At 43.4% G+C, this 22,646-nt stretch overlaps 1 protein-coding gene across 1 annotated transcript in view; it reads right to left on the reverse strand.

Moving 5' to 3' along the window:
* The window catches only part of meis1b (Meis homeobox 1 b), a 101,569-nt gene that overhangs the window by 11,995 nt on the left and 66,928 nt on the right, over positions 1 to 22,646 (reverse strand). The window contains exon 9 of the mRNA XM_012872825.3: positions 15,671 to 15,747. Within this exon, the coding sequence (XP_012728279.1) occupies positions 15,671 to 15,747 (77 nt within the window). The remainder of the gene's footprint in view (positions 1 to 15,670; positions 15,748 to 22,646) is intronic.

The following is a 22,646-nucleotide window of genomic DNA, read 5'->3' on the forward strand; positions in this document are numbered from 1 at the left end:
CCCTTGCCAGCACCTACTTCAACCCTTACACACCTTGGCCCTAACCCTTAACCCTTAAAAACCTGGTTCCAGCGCATTTGGACCCGGCTTTGGGGTCCACAGGGAATGTCGCTCTTAAGAACGTAAGTGATTGCAACAGAAGAGGTCCTGAAGACATAAGAAGTACTGGTGAGAACATACACATGTGTATTTCTATCCTTAACTGGACATTCCCAACAAACAAACACTCATTTTAAATCACTCCCTCCCCTTCCAGAGAGACAGAGAGAGAGAGAGAGAGAGAGAGAGAGAGAGTTAATCCTTCTCCTACATGAATTCACACCTATTAATTGTGCATGCTCACATAGGAACCGATGTGGCCTCGGTTGGCCTAGCCCCCTTTTTGAAATGACCCCATGGCCTGTAATGACCCCAAGGAGAGAGGACTCTCGGGGGGCTTCTGACTTGATTTATGTGTTCCTGCTGTTGCCCCGACCGGACACTTCTGTTTCATCTTTGAAAGGGGGGAGCATTAACCGAACTTAAGGGGGAACAATGGTAGTGGGAGACTTTTTAAAAAAGCTGGAAAATGGAACGTTTATGAGCTGCAGGGGATGGTGAGAAGGGGAGGAAGGAGACAAAAGGACACAAACACGCCGCATCTGTTTCGACCCTGAAGAGCGAGGGGAACTCCCTTGCTTTAGATTTCCTTTAATATTCCCTCATCACAAGTGCTTTTGTGTTTCTCCTTGGGTTTTATGGTTTGAAGACAGACCTTCGGGGAATTAGGGAGATGGAGGGTAGCAAAGCTGGTCAGTAAAAAAAAAAAAACTGATTGTTCGCTGTTTTTTAATATATAACTGATCTGTTATTTATTTTTAGTTATGTCTTTGAATCTCATCAATGGAAGTTGAGTTTCAGCAGTTTGTTGCTTATATTTGCAATATTACATTAGGCTGATTTGGTGTTTCAAAGGAGGGGAGAAAGAAATCTAAAAAGCAAGGGAGGAATGCAAGAATGCACTGACATGGCACAGCACCATCAAATGAGGGAATGTCTGGAGTTTTATCACCGATGCTCCCTCTCCCTCCCTCCCTCCCTCCCCCCCGTTACCCTGTTTTTGCTGGGGGAGATGTGGAAGGAGGAGGAGGAGGAGCAAGGGCAGAGTGGGTTGAGGAGGCCCGAACATTCCTTTAACTCTTCTCTCCTCTCCTCTGCTCTTCAAACCCTTCGCAGAAGGGACGAGGTCATGTTGAGGCCAGCGCTGGCTAAGAGTTGACCTCTCCTTCTTGACGTTCCCTGATGTCTTCCTTGGATCTGTTCTCTCTCCGCCTTGCTCTTCCTTTCCGTCCTTCCTATGTCCGCCTGCCCCATCGCATTGAGGAGGGACGGACGTTTCAGAAAGTCGAGCAAGCGACTTGAAACTTGCTGCCAGCGCGAAGAATTAAACGTTTTATTGGGCTAAGCTTACAACTCCTAAACAAGTTTGACTCTGCCTCTCTGTATCTGTTTCCTCCTCCAGCTGGCTCTTATCATTCCCTTCATGGTGGAAAACAGCAGCCCAACTCCCTCAGCAACGAATCTACAGTCTGACCCCACCAAACTCCCTCCTCCTCCTTTCAAAAAAACTCATGCCGGTTTCCTGTCCCTGTCGTCCCCATATCTGCGACCAGATGCACCATGGGGCCTGGAACAAAGGATAAAATGCCTCCTATAATAGCTGCCAAGGGAATGGAGAGAGGGAGAGCAAGAGAATAGCAGGGAAGGAGGAGTGAGGAGAGTCTGGAAAAAAAAAAAAAAGCAAGGGGCTCTGCTCTGCAAACCAGACCCTCTTGCTGTGACCGTTCAGAAGATGACATAGAGAAGGACTGCAAGAGAGGGATGTGGAGGGAAAGGGAAGAAGAAAGAGAGAGAGAGAGAGAGAGAGAGAGAGAGAGAGAGAGAGAGAGAGAGAGAGAGAGAGAGAGAAGGAAAACCAGAGTGAGGCTTCACCTTTGCGCGACCTCCGGGTGCTATAGGCCCAGTGTTTATGGCCTGTTCATTCCCCTGCCTCCCATCACAACACAATGAGTTTCACTATCCAGGCCGGCTAAGGGGCAACAATAGCTGGGCTATTTTAGTGTGACACGCCGCTGGTGGTGCGCATAAACTTGGGTAAAGATGCATTAAAAACATAGAAATGGTAGGATGACTGGTAAAGCCCCGGGAATCAATCATAGCACAAATATCGTCAGAGATGAGGAGCTGGATCCCAATCAAGGGCACACATACACACATGTTTGACATCCGAATGAGTCCACGACGCAGTGGATCCAAACACATGCCCAGCCACGTGACGTTGCCGGACCTGAAACCGATTAGGTTTTAGAAGGAGACTGGGTCGCATTTTTTGCTTCTATCTCTAATGTACACAGGTGTGAAAAAACATCCGTGCCCCTCGAGTCGCTTCACATTTTCTCTCAGTACGAACATGTACTTCATGCAACGGATCAACAGATGATTGAATACATGTAAAGTGAGAAGAAAAGTGTACGTACACAGTCCACAGGATTTTTCAGGGATAAGAAATTAGGTGTGGCAAACATTTCTTGCCATCTTTCCGGGTGTGGTTCTACATCTTGTACACCTAGAGGTTGTACATCTAGATATGGACAAGTCGTAGCAAAATAAGACTTGGCAAAGAATTCATCTGTAAGGTCGGGACTTTCACCTGGCCACTGTAACCAGGACTGTAGGGTTGGGGTTGCATCCTGTCTCAAAGGTTAACCTCTGCCACTGTTTCCTCCAGGATAGCCCTGGGATCACGTAAATAATTGCCTTGTGATCCCCCCCTCCCTCCCTCCCCCACACCTGACCAGCATCCCTTGCACCTGCCCAAGGATACTATACACGTAGCATGATGATGCCACCACCGTGTTTGCGACAGTGTTGGATGGGTGTCTTCACCAGGAGCACTTTCTTGTCCCTCCATGACTTGCAACCAATTAGGTGGGTTTTGAAGGCAATTGCTTCATGGGTATCGGAACATAGGAGTCGAGAACAAATGCTCACTACACTTTTCAGATGTTTCATTTCAAAACCTTCTAAAAATCATTTTCATTCCACTTCCCAATTACGCATCTACTTGGAGAGCATCTACTTGAAGACAAAATACATTTAATGGTGTGGTTTTAGCGTGACGAAATGTAGAGAGGTTCAAGGGTTATGAGGACTCTGGCGGGGCGGCGTAAACTTCTCCTAATGTAGGGTTTAATTCTCCAACCTTTCTCCCTCCTTCGCTGGCAAGAGTGGAACAGATTGCGACGGCGTCTGCCAAGCCCTCGCTAATGTCCCATTCTCATTACACACCCAAACGCTCCACACAGACGCACAGACAAACTGAGCAGAGTCCGCTGCACACAGGTGTACACGGAGCGCACGTGAAATGGCCAATTAAAAGCAAGAAATTGTCTTTTTCATCAGCTGCCTTTGTCGCGTGACCAATTGGGGGATAATTTAATAACGAGCGATTGGAAAGATGCAGATTGGATCTACAAAAAGGTTAGCCTGCGAGCTCATTGATTTAAATTCGTTCGCAGTTCCCAGTGTCTACAGAACACGGCGTCACACGTGCCCATCTACTGAGCCCACCACCGGCGTTATGTTGGTGAGACAATCCAGACTGAGACCCGCAGACTGAGCACACCAGCTCAGCACTCACCGCGGGGTTAGTAACCTGAGAAACCTGTGCACCCTCATCGCCGACACAGACCCCCACGTTCACGCCCAGCTGGATATTCCAGGAGCACATCCTTGCATCAGGAACCGGTCGGCTCGTTCCAGCGCACGCCGACAGAGGTCTGCATGCATATTCATATCTGAGAGGCGCCCTAGAATACCTCTGCAACCGCACGCTCCTCCTGGCTGCCAATCAACGTGATTTAAAACACAACAAAGAAAAGCCAGCTTTGACGGGTAGCCGTGTACTTCTCGTCAGGTTGTCACCGCCGTTCCTTGCATCAATTGTCTGCTGCAAAACCACAGTGAACACCCCCCCCCGTTTCCTTCCTCCACACCGCTCTCGCACTACTAGAAGGTTCTCCAGCTTGGCGCACAACGCGATGTTACGGAGAAGCTGCAAACATTTGTAAATATGTTTGGAGGAATCCTGCTGGAGGCTGAGTTCTGGAAGAGCAGTTATGAGTTTCTGCCCTTGTTATCCTCAGCTGACAAATTAACTCATAAATCACTTGCTTCTCGTTCATCCCTTCACATCACCCCTCCCTCAGTCTCTTCGTTTATCTCTTTCCCCCCCTTAGTGTCATTCCAGCGGAAGCTGGAATTAGAGGATCCGGGTTGGTTTAAATCAACTCACACTAACTTCCTGCAGAACGCTGCAAGCTCCCGTCCAAGTGAACATGAACAGCGTAAGGAATAAACGCAAACATGGGTCGTGGATTTACTTGTTTGACCTCATAGGTGGAAGTGAATTAGAGCTCCAGAGGAGGAAAGCTGGTAGAGACATATAGCCAAAATTCGTAGTACAAAGCTTTGATTCACAGGGGACTCTTGTATGCATTCACTGCTTATTTCTATATATGAATCTTTTTTTCCCCACAGTGTAAATGTAAATTGAGTCATTGTTATGACTGCTGTCCTATGCTGTAAAACCTCCTAAAAGGATGCCTACCTGCATTGCCTTATCTCGAGTTAATCCCCTTGGAAATGTGTGGGAAAAAAACATTATTATTGGGTAATTAATATGCTTTCTTTCCCAGCATATCAGTGAAACTGTGCCCACCTTGACTGCATCCCGGGGGCATTCATGGGAATCTTGAGCACAAGATAAGAACCACTGGTTCTGAAAAATGTTAAGCTTTGAGCTTAGATGTGGATTTTGTGAAAAAAAAGAAGAAGAAGAAGGAGAAGAAAAAAGGCTGCAACTATTCATTAGGAAACCATATTTAGCACTGAGTCAAAAGATTATGCACCGTCCCTAATTTGTCTGCGCAGCTTTCACAAGAACAAACACCTACTTGGCTTGTTACAAATGTACAACGCGGCTGCATGCTCTTGCTTGTCGAGAAGTTTTCCTCATTCTCACTTCTTTCCCCTGAACTTCTTGAACCAATCACAGCGCCCTGCTAAAGTATTCAAGCGCCTTAAAGTCTCTTCTTCCCCAGCTTGTTATTCACAAATGTAATATATGTAATTAGTTGTGATTTTATATAAAGAGATTAACACAAAGTCGTAGATAATTGTGAAATGAAAGGTTGTTTAAATGGAATGACTTTAATGATTTTTCTTTTTTTTTTCTTTTTACAAATGAAAAAAGTGCCTCGTACTCGGTCCCCTTAATGCAATGGCCCAAAATAAAATCCAGCGCCTTCAGAGGTCACCTAATTTGTAAATAGAGTCAACCTGTGTGGACTGTGTGTAGGGTCCGTAATGAACCGTACGGAGCTATAGATCTAACATGTGAGACTCCTACACGAAACACGAAATGCATTACTCAGCCTGCTGTCCTGCCTCCTCCTATAGAAAGCATCTAGTTGCGTCAGTTCCCTGGAAGAAAGGTGCAGCCAAGTGCTCATTACCTCCGAATTAGGTTGTGAAGGATGCAAAAACACATGCCTGGAGATATAAAACCATATGGACGCAGAAACCCTTTTTGGTTAGATTGAGGTCATATAGGAGTCACAAAACAAAGACTGAGCGCTGTAGGACGGAACCTAATATGTTATGAGACAAGAGGCCTGTGTTTTGGGTCAGCACAACTTACAAGCCTTTTATTGGCAGGCGAACGCGTCCTGAACCATCTCCAAATGCACTGGAAGCCGCGCAGCGACACACCCACTGACACAGACACACAAACACATTCTGTACATGGAAGGGCTTCACTTTCAGCTTCTAATAACATGAGGTGGATTATTAGGATGGGGGGGGGGGGGTTGCAGGAAAAACTGTGAAATTTAAATGGAGCTTTAGACTGCAAACAGACACGGGGTCACTTCATCTCCATTACGGCGGCCACATAAAATGCGAGTGCTGCATGCATGTGCGGGGCACAGACAGTGTCGCTGTTGCTCCCGCTACCTAAAGAGCCCAGTGTCCATTAAAGGGGCCATGAATCCTCCACTAAAACTGGTTTTACAGAGTGGAGCAACAGGCCGGCAAAGCCAATCACACACTACGTGCGCATACAAACTGGAGAGGAGCTCGGTGTGTTTACGTGGCCGTCCATGGCAACCAGGTGCCTCGCAGAGTCGAATGGAGGAAATGTTTGCCACTTGAAAAGCACACATGAACTCAGTGACTCTCACATAGCTGGTTTTTCAGCCCTTACCGACTTCTGAATGGGACTCGCCAAAAGAAGAAATGTGAAACACAGAGGGTGAGAGAGGCATGAAACTAGGACTGGTGCAATGGCAAACACAAAGGATGTAAAGACAAAGATTAAGACCTTTGAGGGGGGGGGGGCTGTAGTGGTCAAGTGTGACCCCCAGCTCCTCTCGTTAAGTGAATCAAAATTCTTCCCTTAGCCCTACCCCTCATTTGTCCACTCACTCCTAGGGTATAAAGGTTTCCCAGTTTGTCATGTTTGGGGGAAGGGTAGGGTAGGAATGACAAAGTAGGTTCTGACTGGGAACGGATGGCAAAGTAGCACCGAAAAAGTAGGGAGGGTAAAAAAGGTGGGATGAGAAGTGAAGAGTGGGGCAGGGTAGAGTAGAGCAAGGTGGGGATGACAAATCAGAGTAGAATAGAGTAGGATAGGGCAGTTAGTGCAAAGTAGGGTCAGAAATGGAGGCTAGAGTAGGGTAGGGTAGGGAGGGTAGGGTAGGGTAGGGTAGGGTAGGGTAGGGTAGGGTAGGGTAGGGTATGGTAAGGTAGGGAGGGCAAAGTAGGGTAGAGAGGGGAAGTAGAGGGAGAACAGCAGAGTTTTTTGTAGAGAGGCTATGAGTGTAGGGTGGGATAAGGTAGGAACATTTCAAACAGAGGGCTATGAAAATTTAATTATGCAACAAACTCAACCGTAAGCATATTGTTGGTTGAAAAATACCCTGACCACCGCTCTTAATGTCAGGTTTCTTGTGCATTCGCCACCACTTCCAATGAAGAGCTAAGAGCAAACTCAAAAACTAAAGCTGGGCCTAATTCAAGCAAATGGCATTTCTCCTTCAACTTTGTCCCTGCTTGGATTAAGGTGCACCGGCCGCGTTTGGACTCAAATTAATGTCCATTAATTTGAGAATAGAGGGAGAGGGAAGGGATGGCTTGAAGCCTGGTGCTGGTCGGACACGAGCACGGCTGTCCTGTGCTGTCCACTCCCCAAACGCAGTGGGCCCAGTCTGTGTCCTTTAGCCCTCGGGCTCGGATCGAATTGTTTGTGCGGCTCTCACCGTGAATGTACATCACACGGCGAGAACGCATGCGGCGCTCTGTTCCACTTGAGCTACTTTAAGGGTGAGTATTAGATGTAGATCGGCTCACTTACAGTGTGTGAGGTTGTTAACCTTGAATATAAATATACTTAAGTCCCAAAACGACTGGGTTACATCCCTCTTCAGTTTCCAAATAGAAAAAAAAAAAATAGAAATCCTCTGCGAAGGGCGGCGTCACACAGAGCCTGTAATGCTGACGGCGCTTGCAGTGAGCGCGGCCGCAAACAGACTGGTTGACCTAAATCCCACTCCATACTGCCCGTGTCATATCCTGCCACGGCGCGTGTCACTTCCCCCAGCCGCTCACAGCAGCCTTCACCATGGGGGATCCCTATGGCTGCTCAGAGACAAGTGAATTGGGTTTGTGGGTGGCAAACATCCACCGTCAGCAGAGCGAGAGCAATGCGTACCGTTACTTTTCCACACGCTCGCCAGCTTGGCATACGCCGTACAAACTCAGCAATATTTCATTGAAAAATCAACACCAACCCGGGTAGTTGATATTGTGACTTTTACAGCGCCGGCAAATAAGTCTGAAACCCCGTTGCATCAGAACACCGATCGTTTAAAAGCATAAAAGTAATGCTTCGTCTATTCCAGAATCCAATTTTAGTCATAGATATTTCTGTTTTTTCCTTGGCGTCCCGCTAATTTCTCTTCGCGGCAACAGTTTGGCCGACGCAGGAAAAAACATCAGCGCAGAGGCATCGACTGAATGACGGCGGCTGGAGTACAACAGCCACCATGCGTGCTTCCACACAGACCCTGGCATTCACATTCGGTTGCCTTTTATGTTTTGGAACCCCCCCCCCCTCTCTCTCTCTCTCTCTTTCCTTCTCACTACAAAAAGGAGGTTGAAAAGCAAAGGAGAGGAGTGGGAAGAAAAGAGGAGGGGGGAATAAAAAACAAGACAGAGCGAGGGGCGAATGAAGAGAAATGCAGGTTTGTCCTCGGGCAGCGTGCTGTGATGTAAGAGAAACACGGGGTGAGAGGGGAGGAAAGAGGGAGGAAAGAGGAGGAGGAGAAAAGGCATTCAGTAGAGTGGGAGCATCTTATGCATGTGTGTGTGTGTGTGTGTGTGTGTGTGTGTGTCTTTGCGTGTGCGGATGTGCACTGGCTCACAAACGCGCAGATTTCTGTTGACATAATACAGTAAAGAACGGGTTGTGTCGGCACGGGCTGAGAGATTCCCGTAAAGGGCTATTGTTAGCAACAGGCTGCCAGCCGAGAGCTTCCAACGTTTGTGTTTGAAACTGTCGGCGCATCTTAACCTAGGAAGCAAACTGAGGGTGAGGTCATATCTGAAATCGGTGCCTGTGTGTGCACGCTGTGTGTGCACGCTGTGTGTGCACGCTGTGTGTGCGCGCGAGGTGTCTGCTGTAGTGTCAGGGAGTTTCACAGTGAAGCAACCTGACGGGGCTGCAGTGAACGAAACAGGCTGCAGGGCATGGGTTGAAACTTGGCCTGCTAATTCTAAAACACACACAAACTCAGAAGAGTTTCTGTGAACAAGTTCCAGCATCTGCCCGTCTCCAGCCCGTCAGCATACTGAGCCTCACAGCTCAGCTCACTATACCTGTTTTCCTCTTTTTCTCCCATATTTGACCGTTTCATTATTTAACACGGGGACCCAGCTTATTGGGTTTGATTTTTGCCAATACCCACTACTGTAGGCTAGTCAGAGTGACGGCATTGACATGGTAGATAGTCAATGAGCTTCTATGTGATCTGATCAGTATATCTGATTATTTATTAATTTAATATAAAGGCAAAACTAAAAGTGCATGGCAACACAATGTTTAAAAACTCAGTTTAAAAATAGAGAAATACATTAATTGCTTGCCCTCTATGAATTTGGTGGCTTTTTTTAAAAAAAGATGGAGCAACATTTGTTTTTCAAACCTATTTTGATATAATGGACATTCAATAACTACAGTCACAGAAAATATCAGTCATGGAGTGTGGCTTGTTGTGATTAGAAGAAGAAAATTAAATTGAACACAGTTTCCGCTTTTATAGCAACGAAAAGAACATTTATTTCCTGCTTAGTGAATGCTGAATGTTGTTTACTCCCTACCACAAGAAATCTACAGCATTTACTCCAATCCATAGACGTAAAGATGCTATAATGCAGCTTTTCCATAAGAAATGAACCAATATTTCACCTTAAACAAAACGTCAAATGTTGGTGGTGGATCTAGTTTAGATCTATTAAATAAAATCTGGAAGGTTTTTAGTGGCATGTCAGGTTGATTTAAAAAAGCCAACCAAAGTCCTCCACAGTCCTGTCTCCTCCTCCTTTTTCTGTGTCTGTTCTGTTCCTTCACCTCCTCCAGGCCTGTTTTGTGTCGACCTAGGCTTTCAGAAACCCGATAAGCAGCAGATACATACGTGCCACGCCACGCCCTCCTAAGGAGCATCAGCGCTCGTCCACCCAGCCCTTTTGAATACTCTCTGCTTTTCTCTCCTCCAAACTCTCTCTCTCTCTCTCTCTCTCTCCCTCTCTGTCCAGGCTTTTAAGACGTTCGTAAAAGGAGGTCTTATTGACAAAACAATTGCTCGGCGGGGCTTAAACACTGCCTTTAAAGGGGTATTATTAAATTGCAGGCAGGAAGGAGAGGGGCAGCCAACAAGGGAAACCTGATGACCTCGGCATCGATTTTTACATCACCGGAGTGTTAGGAGAACTTAGCACAGAGATACTGCCTGCACCCACAGAGAGATGTTTTATATGATGCATGTTGAGCTTTTAGCTACTGCCTGTGTTTAATGCCGTATAATTGTGTTCTATTGTTCTAAAACACTTTAATACGGTTGCTGCAGATAGATAGGCATGCAAATTATACCTGAGTCTATCTAAGTCAGCATTGATTTTATCTTTTAAACAAATATGTGCATTCAAACGATAGCTTAGGGGCCTTGGGGTGAATTGTGATTGAGAGTTTTTCTTCCTGTCAAGGTATATTTCATTTAGTTAATTCTAGCTTACTTTGTTGGGCTTACTGGATTTATATTGACACCCCAAAGTGTATCTATATTCTAAAGACTCATAAAGTGCTTGAATTTGCTTATGGAAAAACCAGAATGTTTTAATGTTTTACGTATAGTTGCAAATATGTTTGTACTACTTTACTAAAAGATAAGAAATACCTCTATTGTGCCACAATGGCTATATGATATGTCTGCCTTTTTTCACCCTATAATGAATAACTAGACTCACAGTAATTGGTTTTATCTGTTGAAGAAATACACGCAAAAGGTTAGCTCTAAATTTGAAATGTGATTCTCAAAAGCAATGGTTACAGATAGTGAAAAGGCAAGCTTAATATATTCATCAGATATATAAGTCTACTTCAGACTTATTCAACTCCACAAAGGAGTTCCACAAGGTGGAATTCTTGGCCCATTGTTGCCTAATGCTTATAAATGACCTAAGACAGATCGTCCTATCATTAGCTTTTCACTTATGTGCCAATGATACTAATATACACTAATATACTGCACAATACGACCCCTGCAAATACCAGCATCACCAACATTCCTTTGTCAAAGTATAAAAGCGACTCTGTCTGACAAAATTTTAACAAGAAAAGGTCTACAAATCCAGCTGGTGTCTACTTTTAAATTTCAAATTAACTTAATTTTACTGTTCAATTCAACTATTTTAAATGAAAGATTTTTATCTGTTGGCACACTTCTTTCAAAGAAAGAAGTGTGCCATAGTTTTTCCTATGGAAATGCTAAGCCCCTCATTATGTTTTTTATTAAGACAGATATGTTTCCTTTTTTTTAAATGTGAAATTAGATCAGGCAAATCAACACGTCTGCTTCTTACTGCCAATGGAGATATACCGTTTATGAATGTGTTTGCTCAGTGACTTCAAAGGTTGAATGGAAAATTATTACTGACTGAAGCTTTCTCACTCATTGTTGCCATTGTATTAATTTAACCTCGACATCCCTGTCCAGGTTACTTTTTTTTCTTTAACCTTACTTGCTGTCATGTGTTTATATACAAAGTCATTCTGGGTAAAATTCCTTCTTACTCATCACCCCGTTTTCTATAGAAACAAGAAAATCTGGTCATAGTCAATGGACATCTTAAAGAGGGTGGTTCCAAGACTGAGAACTGAACTTAGAAAGATCTTAGGTTTTTTGGAGCCTCGTTCCTGAAATAAACTTTAAACCTCATCTAGCTATAAAACTGAGTATCTGTAAATAACCGAGTATGACTTTAAAGCCAATGTTATTGCTGTAATCTGGGTTAACTACATCCATGAGTTTATAGGCATGTTTCGTTGTAAAAATTTACTGTTGCGTGATCTCAAAATGATGAACCTTGTTAAACATATGTATATAAAACTGATTTATGAATTAATTTTGTACATCTGTTCAAGTAGGTCTAAGGTAGTTTGTGCTTGGGCACCTGACCAACCAAGCATGTCTGTAACTTTCCTCATCTTTGTGTGCAAGTTCTTTAAAGTCCGCATTTAGGCCTATGTTTCCATTCTCTTTCTACTCTGCATGAATCTCTCTCCATTAAAATTGAGAATCCCTGGTGTGGCGTACTTCTGCCAATAATTCATGAGTGATCTGCGCCCCTTGCCGGCCTTTAGCATTTTTATTTAATCTTGCCGAGCCCCACCACGTGCTCGCTCATCAATAATGCACGGAGACATGTGTGTTAACACATCCGCGGTGCGTGAGAGAAAAGAGCGGGGCGAGACGGCGCGCAGCACATCCAAGCACATGACGATAAAGAGATTGTGTGTTTGCAACGTCGTGTTGCCGTAACATGTGACGGGACGTGCGTTTTTTTGTCTGTGAGCGGCACACGCTTTTCATCTTTAAAGCCTCCTCTGCTGGGACGACATAAACGCGGGTGACCCGCATTCATCTGAAGCCGTTTGACATGAATTAAACTCAAATGAGTTCTGCGCAACCCCAGAGCCGCGCTCCCGCTAAGTGTTCACTGCTTTCTGAAGTTGCTTACAGACAGACGCACTTGCAGAGCGGATTCGTCCAGGCTGAACACATGGAGAGACGTTTTGCGCTGTGTGTATCAGTGTGTGTGTGTGTGTATCAGTGTGTGTGTGTGTGTCTGTGAATTTGATCACGTCCACGTGTGAACGAGTGTGCTTTTCCAATAGCTGCTGACAAACAGAATCACATCTAGGGAAATTGACTTCACTAAATCAGTGGGTCAGGAGGTAACATCACTAGGGGTTGCTATGGAGACACCCAATGACGGGGCTTCCCATCCAGCACAACAACACGGCAGTGAAATGGCAGTTCCCCTAACATAACCTCCCTCTGTCTCTCTCTCTCTCTGTATCTCTCTGGCATTGTCTTTCTTTTTTTTTTTTCAATTCTTCCCCACCTCTGTTCGTCTTCTTCTAATCACTCTCTTCCTGCCTTTTTCTTCCTCTGTCTCCTCTTTTTATTTGTATTCCACAAAATTCTCAATCACCCTTTCATGCTACGACTTGCGGCTTGCTTGCTCAGACAACCGAACCATGCATGGAAATCTGCCTGTGGACAAATACACCCCCCCCACCCAACACTAACACACACACACACACTTGTATACGACAAAATGTGAGGGGGCAGCGGGATCCCAGCATGCAGGGTTTAACAGCTAATACCCCTTAGATTAACCACCCCCGGTTCCTCTCTCGCACACACACTCACTAAGACGCACACAACATCTTCCACAAACCAAGATTAGCCACCTACGATTTGCACAGTGTGTGTGGTGGCCTTGCGATCTCTCTCTCTCTCTCTTTCTTTCTCTCTCTCTCTCTCTCACACACACACACACACACACACACACACACACACACACACACACACACACACACACACACACACACCTCCAGGGTTCGTCACCATACCCCTACAAATAAACAAAACAAACAGAATGAAGGAGCGCGCACACACACACACACACAAACTTGGGCTTAAGTGAACAAGCTACAGTGCATGTGACTGTCTGTTTGAGTCTGTCTACCTCTGTCACACAAACACACACACACACACACACACACATGCACGCATGCATGCAACAGTATCACATTGGTGAGGAAGTGATTCCCCCGTTGGATGTTCGAAAGGTGGGTGTCACGTGATTTGATAACCTCTACAGGATTCCCTCTGGTCAGGAGGTGGTGTGTGAGCATCTGTACGCGTGTGTTTTGTGCTGGGTATAATTCTCCACAGACTGATACGCTATACCCTAATCTGACGCCTGTGTGTCTCTGAGGCCTCGGATTGAACAACGGCTGGGAATAATGTTAACATCATTAGACGGCTGGTAATGGGGGAGTTATCAAGCCTCATCTTTTTCCCTTCCTTTTTTTTGTCCTCATCTTACCCTTGGACTTTTCGCCTATCTTTCACTCTTGCCAGGCTGTCCAATCGCTCTCTGCTGCTGCTGCTGCCGCTTGTTGCCTCTTCTCCACTCTTTCATGCCCGTACCTTGCAAGGCACTCTCAAGGATTATGTTAAGGGCTGCACAGATCAAACACATTCTGCCAGGGCCGTGCCTCTGTTACCCAGGCTTCAGCCCCTTTAATTAGACACGGCTAATAACGCTAAGCATGTGCTGATAGCTATCTCTCTGATAAGGCTGGCCACACGAGGACATAGGGCCCCTTTTCCACCTTTAACAGTGTTACCTAAGGTTAAAATGGATAGTTAGCAACCTTAGTTTATGAGCCTTTCCAGACACACTTGTTTGCAATTAGCTGCCTGGTCGGCGCTCGCGGAGCACAGGCGGGTTAGCAGCCAGGCTGCAGACTTCCAAGCGGGGCCTTGTTAACAAGGACAACTCTGAATGCTGAAGGTGTTCCTAGAGGTATGAGGCCTCGCATTATTAAGAAGACACATTAATTTTTAAGTGTCACCTTGTTGCTGTGTTAGCACCTAAAATTATCTCGATATAACGACCACAGGCTGGCGATTCAAGCTCACAGCCAGAGATTTTCTTTCCTGGCGAAAGATTTTGGTTAAGATGGCTGATAATAGCACGGCGTGACAAGGGGGTACTTCTGCCATGACATCACTGTATCCTTCCTTTCTTTGCTACTGACACACTTTTTAATATATATAAGGATCACAAATAATCAGGGAATAGAATACCCTTGCTCCTTTGCTGCCTCCAAGTGGTTGGATTAGCCAGATAAGCCATAAAGTAAGCCATGCCATTAGTTTTATTTCCAGTTTCAAGCATCTGGCACCCTAAGGTGAGTAAGTCTTCATCAAGACAGAATGAGGTAACATTTTGGTAACATTGCATGAAATTAAATGATACAATTACTGGGCCATGGTTTACATACATTGTAGCGGGGCACATGTGTGGTATACATGGCATGTGAGAGTTGGAGTGGTGATGATGTAGTAGCTTGTAGACACGACCAATTATTAGAGCTACTGGAGAATTTTTTAGAGATAAATTAAGATTCATCTAAACTGATTGCAGATTTTTTAAAACACAGATTGTGAAACATTTACTGATTTTGTGAAATCAAAACATAAGATGCTTGATTTCAAAAGTGTTAAAATCTGTTCTCGTCTTGCAAACCCCAAAATGAGGTTTGGTCTTATCTCTTGAGGTGAATATACCGTTAAAAAAAACCCTGCTAAACTCGCAAAATAGGACCACAGATTAAAGCCATCAGTGTTTTCCGCTGCAATGAGTAAAATTAGTGCAAGATTGTAAGTCAGTCCCTTTCTGATTTGTAAACATTACAACATTTAACAATAGACCATCCGTACTTGAATAATAATAATAATAATAATAATAATCAGTAGAATAGTCTGAACTCTGACTAAAATTGGAATCGGCGAAAGGCAAAATAAGCCAAAAGATTAAAATGAATGTTAATTACAGTAATGCTAAAAGCGAATCTGTAAACCCCAAATGAATAGGCCAAACCCCTATAATTACCCTGTAAGCTACCACTTTTCAAGTGATCATCCTCATCTAACTTGCACATGCTGAATGATGTTATTGGATTTTTTTTTAAGGTAGTTAATTTACATGGATGCTCATGTTAAGGCTGAGCTAAGCAGCTGGTTTGGAAAAATCACTCCAGGCCATATCTCCTCAGATGGATTGATCTAGGTGAGGAGAATTCAGCAAGAGAGAGATGAAAATAGGGGAGGAGGGGAGGCATTAATTCCAATCATTAAGAACTAGGATAGCCCGGGGCGGTTCCACCCCCCCCAAAAAAAAAAATCGACAGCATGTAAACTCTGAAACGACTCACCAGTTGTTCACTTGTAGGATGGTGAGGCCTGTGTCCTGCGCCAGCTGTTTCTTCTGTTCTTCTGAGGGGTAGGGATGCTGCGGGAGGAGAAAGACAAAATGCTTTAAAAAAAAACTGACCATAAATTGCTTAATGAAGCTTCTTGTTTTCTGGGGAAAAGGCTTGATGTGCTTTTTAGCAGTGGAAGCGACGTTGCAGGGCAAACTGTCACATGAGCAAAAAGGTACAGTAATGAGAGGTAAAAATGAGATGCGCGCCTTCAATCTCGTTGGTGCATGGGTGTCAGTGTGGCTTGTGTGTATGTCTGGATGTATACTGTAAGTTCATGTGAGTGTGAGCACATTAATAAGCTCCCCCCCACACACACAATTCATTAACGCAATATGAAATCTTGTAATTAATGGCAGCCAAAAAGGCAAGCCAATTAGAAAGTTAAGTGAAGTGGAGAACCAGCTCTGGTAATTAGGCAGCCTCTTACACAAATATATTCGCGTCGACGGCCCCCCCTTTCACCCCGCCGCATATGTAATCAGTGAGTGGGGAATATGTAGCATTAATCCAACGGAATACAGACAAGTGGAGACAGTTAACACTCTTACAATCCCTTGTCTTCATTCATGCCTGCTCATAGCTCGTAACATTGATTTAACCGTTTGCTCTTGTTTCACTAAGATTGTTGCATTTTTCGCTGTGGAATATCAAGCACATCCTGGCTTGCTTTTGTTATCTAGCTTTAATTCACAATACCTACTCCAGGAGTCGGTTAATCCAAAATAGGTTCTGCATAATATAAAGATGTAAAGGCACTGTCAATTTTTTGGAAATAAAATAAGTCTCCTAACAAGCTAGTTAGACGTACACTTTGTATTTTAGTTAACCTTAGGAATTTAAAACATCTCAAAACGTACGTAATAATATCCGTGGGATAGAAGGCTATGTTAGTCTCACAAGAGACAATTGCCATGTTTGGTGCTGTTTTCGTCCGGCCGAACAATGGTTCTATGCAATATGTAATCCCCAACTACAGGTAACTGTAACCATTAGTTACTGCAAAAAAATTTCAATTAAAAAAAATCCAATTTAACCATTTAATCCTTTAAAAAGGGCTTTAGGAGTGGGAGTCCGTAATGTTTCCAGAGCTCATGGAACAAAATCCTGCAATATTAATATACCTCAATATTTATTGTGAAAGCAGCGTTTGTCTATCCAGGCACTACAGGGTTTTTTTTTGCCCCCAGTGCTAGCGTCAAACTGTGTTAAAATCTTGTAAAATCACGCATTCCCACACAAAGAGATTCAACTTATGTATTAATGCTTCATCCTTTTGATTTCACACGCTGACACTCTTTTCACGAGTCTTGCGTAAGTGCTCCGACAGGCCAGACTCACCACTTTAATAAACTTTAGGTTGTTTGCTTCTCTGTGGATTCACAAAGGAAACTCACTTTTTGAATTGAGAAAGCTTCCGGGAGAGGAAGCGAAACGTCTTCAACTATGGAAAACAAGTCCAGTTGCTTTGTTTTTTACCTTTTTTTGGAATGACCATGACCTGGATGACTGAGAATCTTCACCAGCATAACTCACAAAGGAAACGCGTATGCATATGGTTCCGACTGGTAGGAGAGGCAAAACGGAGCACGTTTCAAAGTGAGTGGCTGGCCATACAAGTCCCCGAACCGTGAGCCAGCTGAGAACAGTTAAAGCTGGGCCGCCCGTTTAAATACATAGAACAAATAAAGCGGGCGGCTGTGCGCTGAAGGGATTTATTTTAGAGATCATGGTTGCTTCTACTCTCTTTCATGCAGTACAATGTCTGGTTCATGAGTGAGACAAATCCCGGTCTGTACTGGAGACCGTCAGCAGGCCATAAAAGAAGAAGAGGAGCGACGGCCAGGGAAAGTGGTGAAGGAAGGAAAGTAGTTTAACTAAATGGAGATCTGCACACACTCAAAATTATTGTGTATACATTTTCATACGATATGTTGATTAAAAAAAATAACATGAATGACATTTTGCTACCCAAACGGTTTAAATTACTCACTTATTATTGCTCAGAATGGCTTAGGGTTAGGTGGCTCAAATGTGATCCACCAGAACTGACAAAGACTCCTGGATAGGTGCTGAAACATTTTCAGAAAGAACTGATGGAAAGTCCGATTGCCTCTGATTTAAGCCTGTTTGCTGTTGCAATGACCCGGATAACTGAGAATTTGCACAGGCATGTCACTTATTATTATTATTTTTTTCAAAATGAAACCAAACAAATTCTTAGAAAGTCTTAGAAAACAAAAAAATTAAAAACTTAATTTCTAGTTACATTATATATTTCCATTCATTGCTTGCACTTCAAATCAGGGTGACCAACAGTGACACCACACATGCGGACAGTGTTTGCAGTATGCCTAACAAGGCGACGCACTCATGATAGTCAATCAGACAAGAAAAATCAGTCCGGCGCCAGCCTTTTCATTTTTTTTATTACAGTTTTTTCAGCGCATAATGAACAGGATTGTGTTTAACGCTGAGCAGGGAGGAGAGAGCGTGAGAGGAGACTCATTTTTCTCTTTCCCCCAGCATTCCCTTATCCATGTGATTGGTTGCGGGGAATGGAAACACAAGGAGGCTAATTTCATGCGCTAAGTTATAATTGCATTGTCGCCTCTGGCCAAATTTGTGTCCACTTCACTTCATCAACCATTTTTGTGCTCCTCTGGAAGTGTGTAAGTCTGTGAGTGTGTGTGTGTGTGTCGAGACTTCCCATTATTGTGCAGTTTTTACATAAGTGAGTCCACAGTACATTTTTTTTAAAAAAGTGATCAGATAAAGTCAGATTTGCAAAAAGTGCAAAATCTGCAAAAAATGGCATTCATTCTGATTAGTGGATATGTACATCTGGGTGGAACTAAATCTGGTAATTCAACCGATCAGCAGCCAAACCGTCAACTGACGCCCAAGAAGTAAGACAAAATGTACAAAATTACTTTTACATTAAAACTGGGTATTTTTCATGAAGACCTCTAAGTGAGGCCACGGTGCTCAAGAGGAAAAAGGACCGTGGCCTCCCACCTCCTCCAATGAGCTGGAGGATGTTGCTGCGGAGATGGATGGATGGATGGATGGATGGATGGATGGATGGATGGATGGATGGATGGATGGATGGATGGATGGATGGATGGATGGATGGATGGATGGATGGATGGATGGATGGATGGATGGATGGATGGATGGATGGATGGATGGATGGATGGATGGATGGATGACGGACGGACGGATGGATGCAAAACCGTGGAGTACCGCTTACTGACCATTATGTGATTAAAATGTGACATTATTGTTTAGTGCCCGTTTAATTTGATGTAATGATACGTCTATAAAAGATGGATTATATTTCCAAGGTGGTTGTATATCTATTTGTCAGCGTATCTATCAGCAAAATATCATAAAAAGTAATAAAATTAATTTGACTAATCCTCTGAGGAAACAGGGACTATAGGCGAACAAAGATCCATTAAATTTACTAATACAAGACAGGGCATTGTGAAGGGCTGCAGCCTCCAAGTGCCCTCCTGGCTTACCAACAGAAATCCCATCAATTCTCTGTTGACATATTAATATCAACTAATCATGTGAAAAAAAATATGTCTTCAAAATTCTCCCTCCTTCAACGAGGAAATCTGACAGAGCATGTAAAGATCAATGAGTCCATTCTAACATGTCATGAAACTGAAGGCAGGACTGTCTACCTCGTGATGCCGACCGGGCTTCAGCCATGCCAAGGGCCACGGCTCAGCACAAATACATCCTTTTTCAATGCTTTGCTCTCTCTAGCTCCGAGGCATCCACACAAAAACCGATACACAACACTAGTCACACTGATATAATCAGAATTTTAGGCAGTGGGAAAAAGGGCTTGGTTGGATAAGCGTGATTTCAAACAGTGCCAAAAAAAAAGGGAGAGCAGATGTGATGATAATATTTTAAAATTGGTGGTAGGGCTGTAGCAATACATCAGCCTAGGAGAAGAAGCTATACAACGACTCCCAATGCAATATTTTTGTAAAAATTAACCCTTCGTCTTTTTTTTTTTTTTTTTACCTGCCACAGACTGTGTTTTAAAGTATCTGCAGTCGGTGCAAAAATGACACTTCAGGTTTGAGAAGTTTATGTGTGTTACAGCTTCCCGTACTTGTTTCATGCCAAGATGGGCCTAATGCTGAAAGAACATGACAAAATGTCCATGTTTTGGATTTTCAAAACAAAGCTATCCTAAATCTAGAACTGTGTTTTTGAGAACCTTGGTGTGGTGTAGGTCCAGGTGCGAGTTAAAAAGCAGATGCCAACTTTACCGTCGTTCGTATAAATCATTTACATCTCGCAGCTTAGAACCTACTTCCAAGACAAAGTCTTACACTGACCACAACTGGATCGCTTTCTAGAGACATTGTGCCCTGAGATCACGACACATCACTTATCGGTGGTGCAAACGGTGTTTAGCAACTGTTTTCACCTTTTATGTCATATTGCAAAATCCTCCATTCCTTCATATTTAGCTTCCAAAACATCAGACTTTCCTTTTTTTAAAGTTACTTTGATTAATTATTCTTCAGGTTTTTGGAGGATCTTTTTCTGTTTTTCTTGGGCTTTTTGGCTGTTTTTTACACTCGCTGCCTGTCAAGAATCGGGCCAGCTCCAAAGTAACACTTCTTCTGTTCTTAAGTTACTCAACTCTGATCTATTAATCATTAACGCATAAAAGGACTCAAAAATAGATGAAATTACCCATATTGTGGTCAATAAAGAACATACATGTAAGGAAAAGGTTTGATTTGAATCTGTATCATTCATTCATTCATTCATTCATTCATTCATTCATTCATTCAACCATTGACCTGTGAGCCTTCCAGCCACCATGTGCAGACATAGCAGTGCAGCTTGTCTACGAAAAGCTCAAATAAAAGCCCAAATAAATGAATAAATGATTACACATGTGCCCACGTTCCTTCCCAATTGTTAACTAACAAAATATTGAAGAATTCAAAGTAAAACTTGCAATAAATGTCACAGTTGAATAAAACAGTCGGATCTTTCTTGTGAGAAGCCTGTTGGAAACACTGTTGTTTTTTGTTTGTTTGTCTGTAATTTTATCTAATACGAACTGCAGACTTAATTTTAGGTACCTCCTAAACTGCTGAAAACTTATAGCATATAGCAGATGGATCATCAGAGTGACGGTTTCTTCTAAATATCATGACGGGACTTATTGATTCTGTTTATGTGTAAGAGATGTTCCTCCTCTTTAGGAAATGACAGCCAAAGAAATCCAAAGAGTTTGAAAGACCTTTAAAAAAGCCTTGATGATTATTTATTTGGATAACTTCAAAAGATACAAAAAAACGACTCTGTCTCATTAAAAGTGAACAAAAAGCAGCGTCAATATCAGTGGTTTTACTTTATTCTGTTCCTGCTGCTAATTTCCGTCGACAGCTTTCTTAAAAAAACAAACATAAACTGAGCAGAGTTATGAGCACAAGCTGGCCAGGAAGCTCCTACGCCAAAATTGTTTTCCGTCCTCCTCAATTCTAAGCCTCCAAATTAGCTATCATCTGTCAAAGTGGTGTGATTTAGCTTCTCGCCCTGCAACAAGTTTTACTGTTTTTTTTTTTTTCTGTGACTGATCCTAGCTGTGGCTCATCGGCTCGGACGAGGCGGGGAGTAAAGGGAAGGCCTTTTCGCTGCGAAAAGCAATAACATGTTCTTTAAAAGAGCAGATGGAAAGTTTCTGCTCATCCTTCCCTCCCTTCCCTCTTCCCCGAGCCTATCTCAGTAATACGTGTTCTCCAAATATACAACTCCTTTCATGAAAGTTTCCACTCCGCTCGCTGCTCTCTAAGGGGCCCAGAGCATGCGGGTGCCGAGAACCGATTCTTCTTTTTTGTTCCTCCTCTCTGTCTTATCAAACGGAGGATGTGTAAGTGGGTGTAAGCGTGCATGCCTCCTGTGCTTTGTGTCCATTATGACCCAGCAATGATCTGCTCTTGCCGGAGCCAGTTGGCTTACCGGGCCTGAACGTTTTCCTCCCAGAGCTTCTCGGACCAAAACAAGAGAGGGATGGAGAGAAGGGGGAAAGGGAGCGGGAGGGAGGAGATGTGGAAACGGATGTCTGGAGCCCCGGGGTTTGACAAATAGATAAGAGCATAAATATTCTTTGGGATCGCTTTTTTTGTCCTCCTGTCCCGTGTCCCGTAACCAAACCATTACTGGCCATGAAAACCGAAACATGACTGCACAAACAGCACAGTTGTGGAACCAAAAGGTTCTTCTTTTATCCATCAGCAAGTTTAAATTGAAAGGCACTAAGAGTTTAGGTTGGTCCTAAAGAACATTAGTCAGCACACATGTATGTATGTATGTAAGATGTATATATATATATATATATATATATATATATATATATATATATATATATATATATATATATATATATATATATATATATATACCCACTAAGAATGTAAATGAGACATCATATGCCCATTCCTATTACCTTTTTTGTATTTTTTGGTATTCTTTTTGATCCATTGTATATATGAAGATTCACTGTATATAACTGAATGCACCTTCCCTACTCTGCACCTTCTTGTATGAGACGATGTGACGAGTGAATTTCTCCATTGTGAGATCAATTAAGACTATCTTATCTTATCTTAAAAACATAAATCAGTTTTTATGAAGAGTCTCTGACATTAAACAAAAGAAAAATATTTAATATGGCCCCAAAGTTGCTAATTAGAACGGGAATGGGAACCTTCAAAAACTTAAATCACACTGGAAGTACAGGTATGACCAGGGATGTCCTTAGCAGACCCCAGGTATCTGCTCGGTGCCCAGACCAAAGCTTTTTCCACTGATCTGTGTCTGGGCCCCTCAGGAAACACAATTCCCACTTCTGTCAGCTGCAGCCCCAGCTTGCCTTATG

This window comes from Fundulus heteroclitus, chromosome 22 (assembly GCF_011125445.2).
Source record: "Fundulus heteroclitus isolate FHET01 chromosome 22, MU-UCD_Fhet_4.1, whole genome shotgun sequence".
Lineage (NCBI taxonomy): Eukaryota > Metazoa > Chordata > Actinopteri > Cyprinodontiformes > Fundulidae > Fundulus > Fundulus heteroclitus.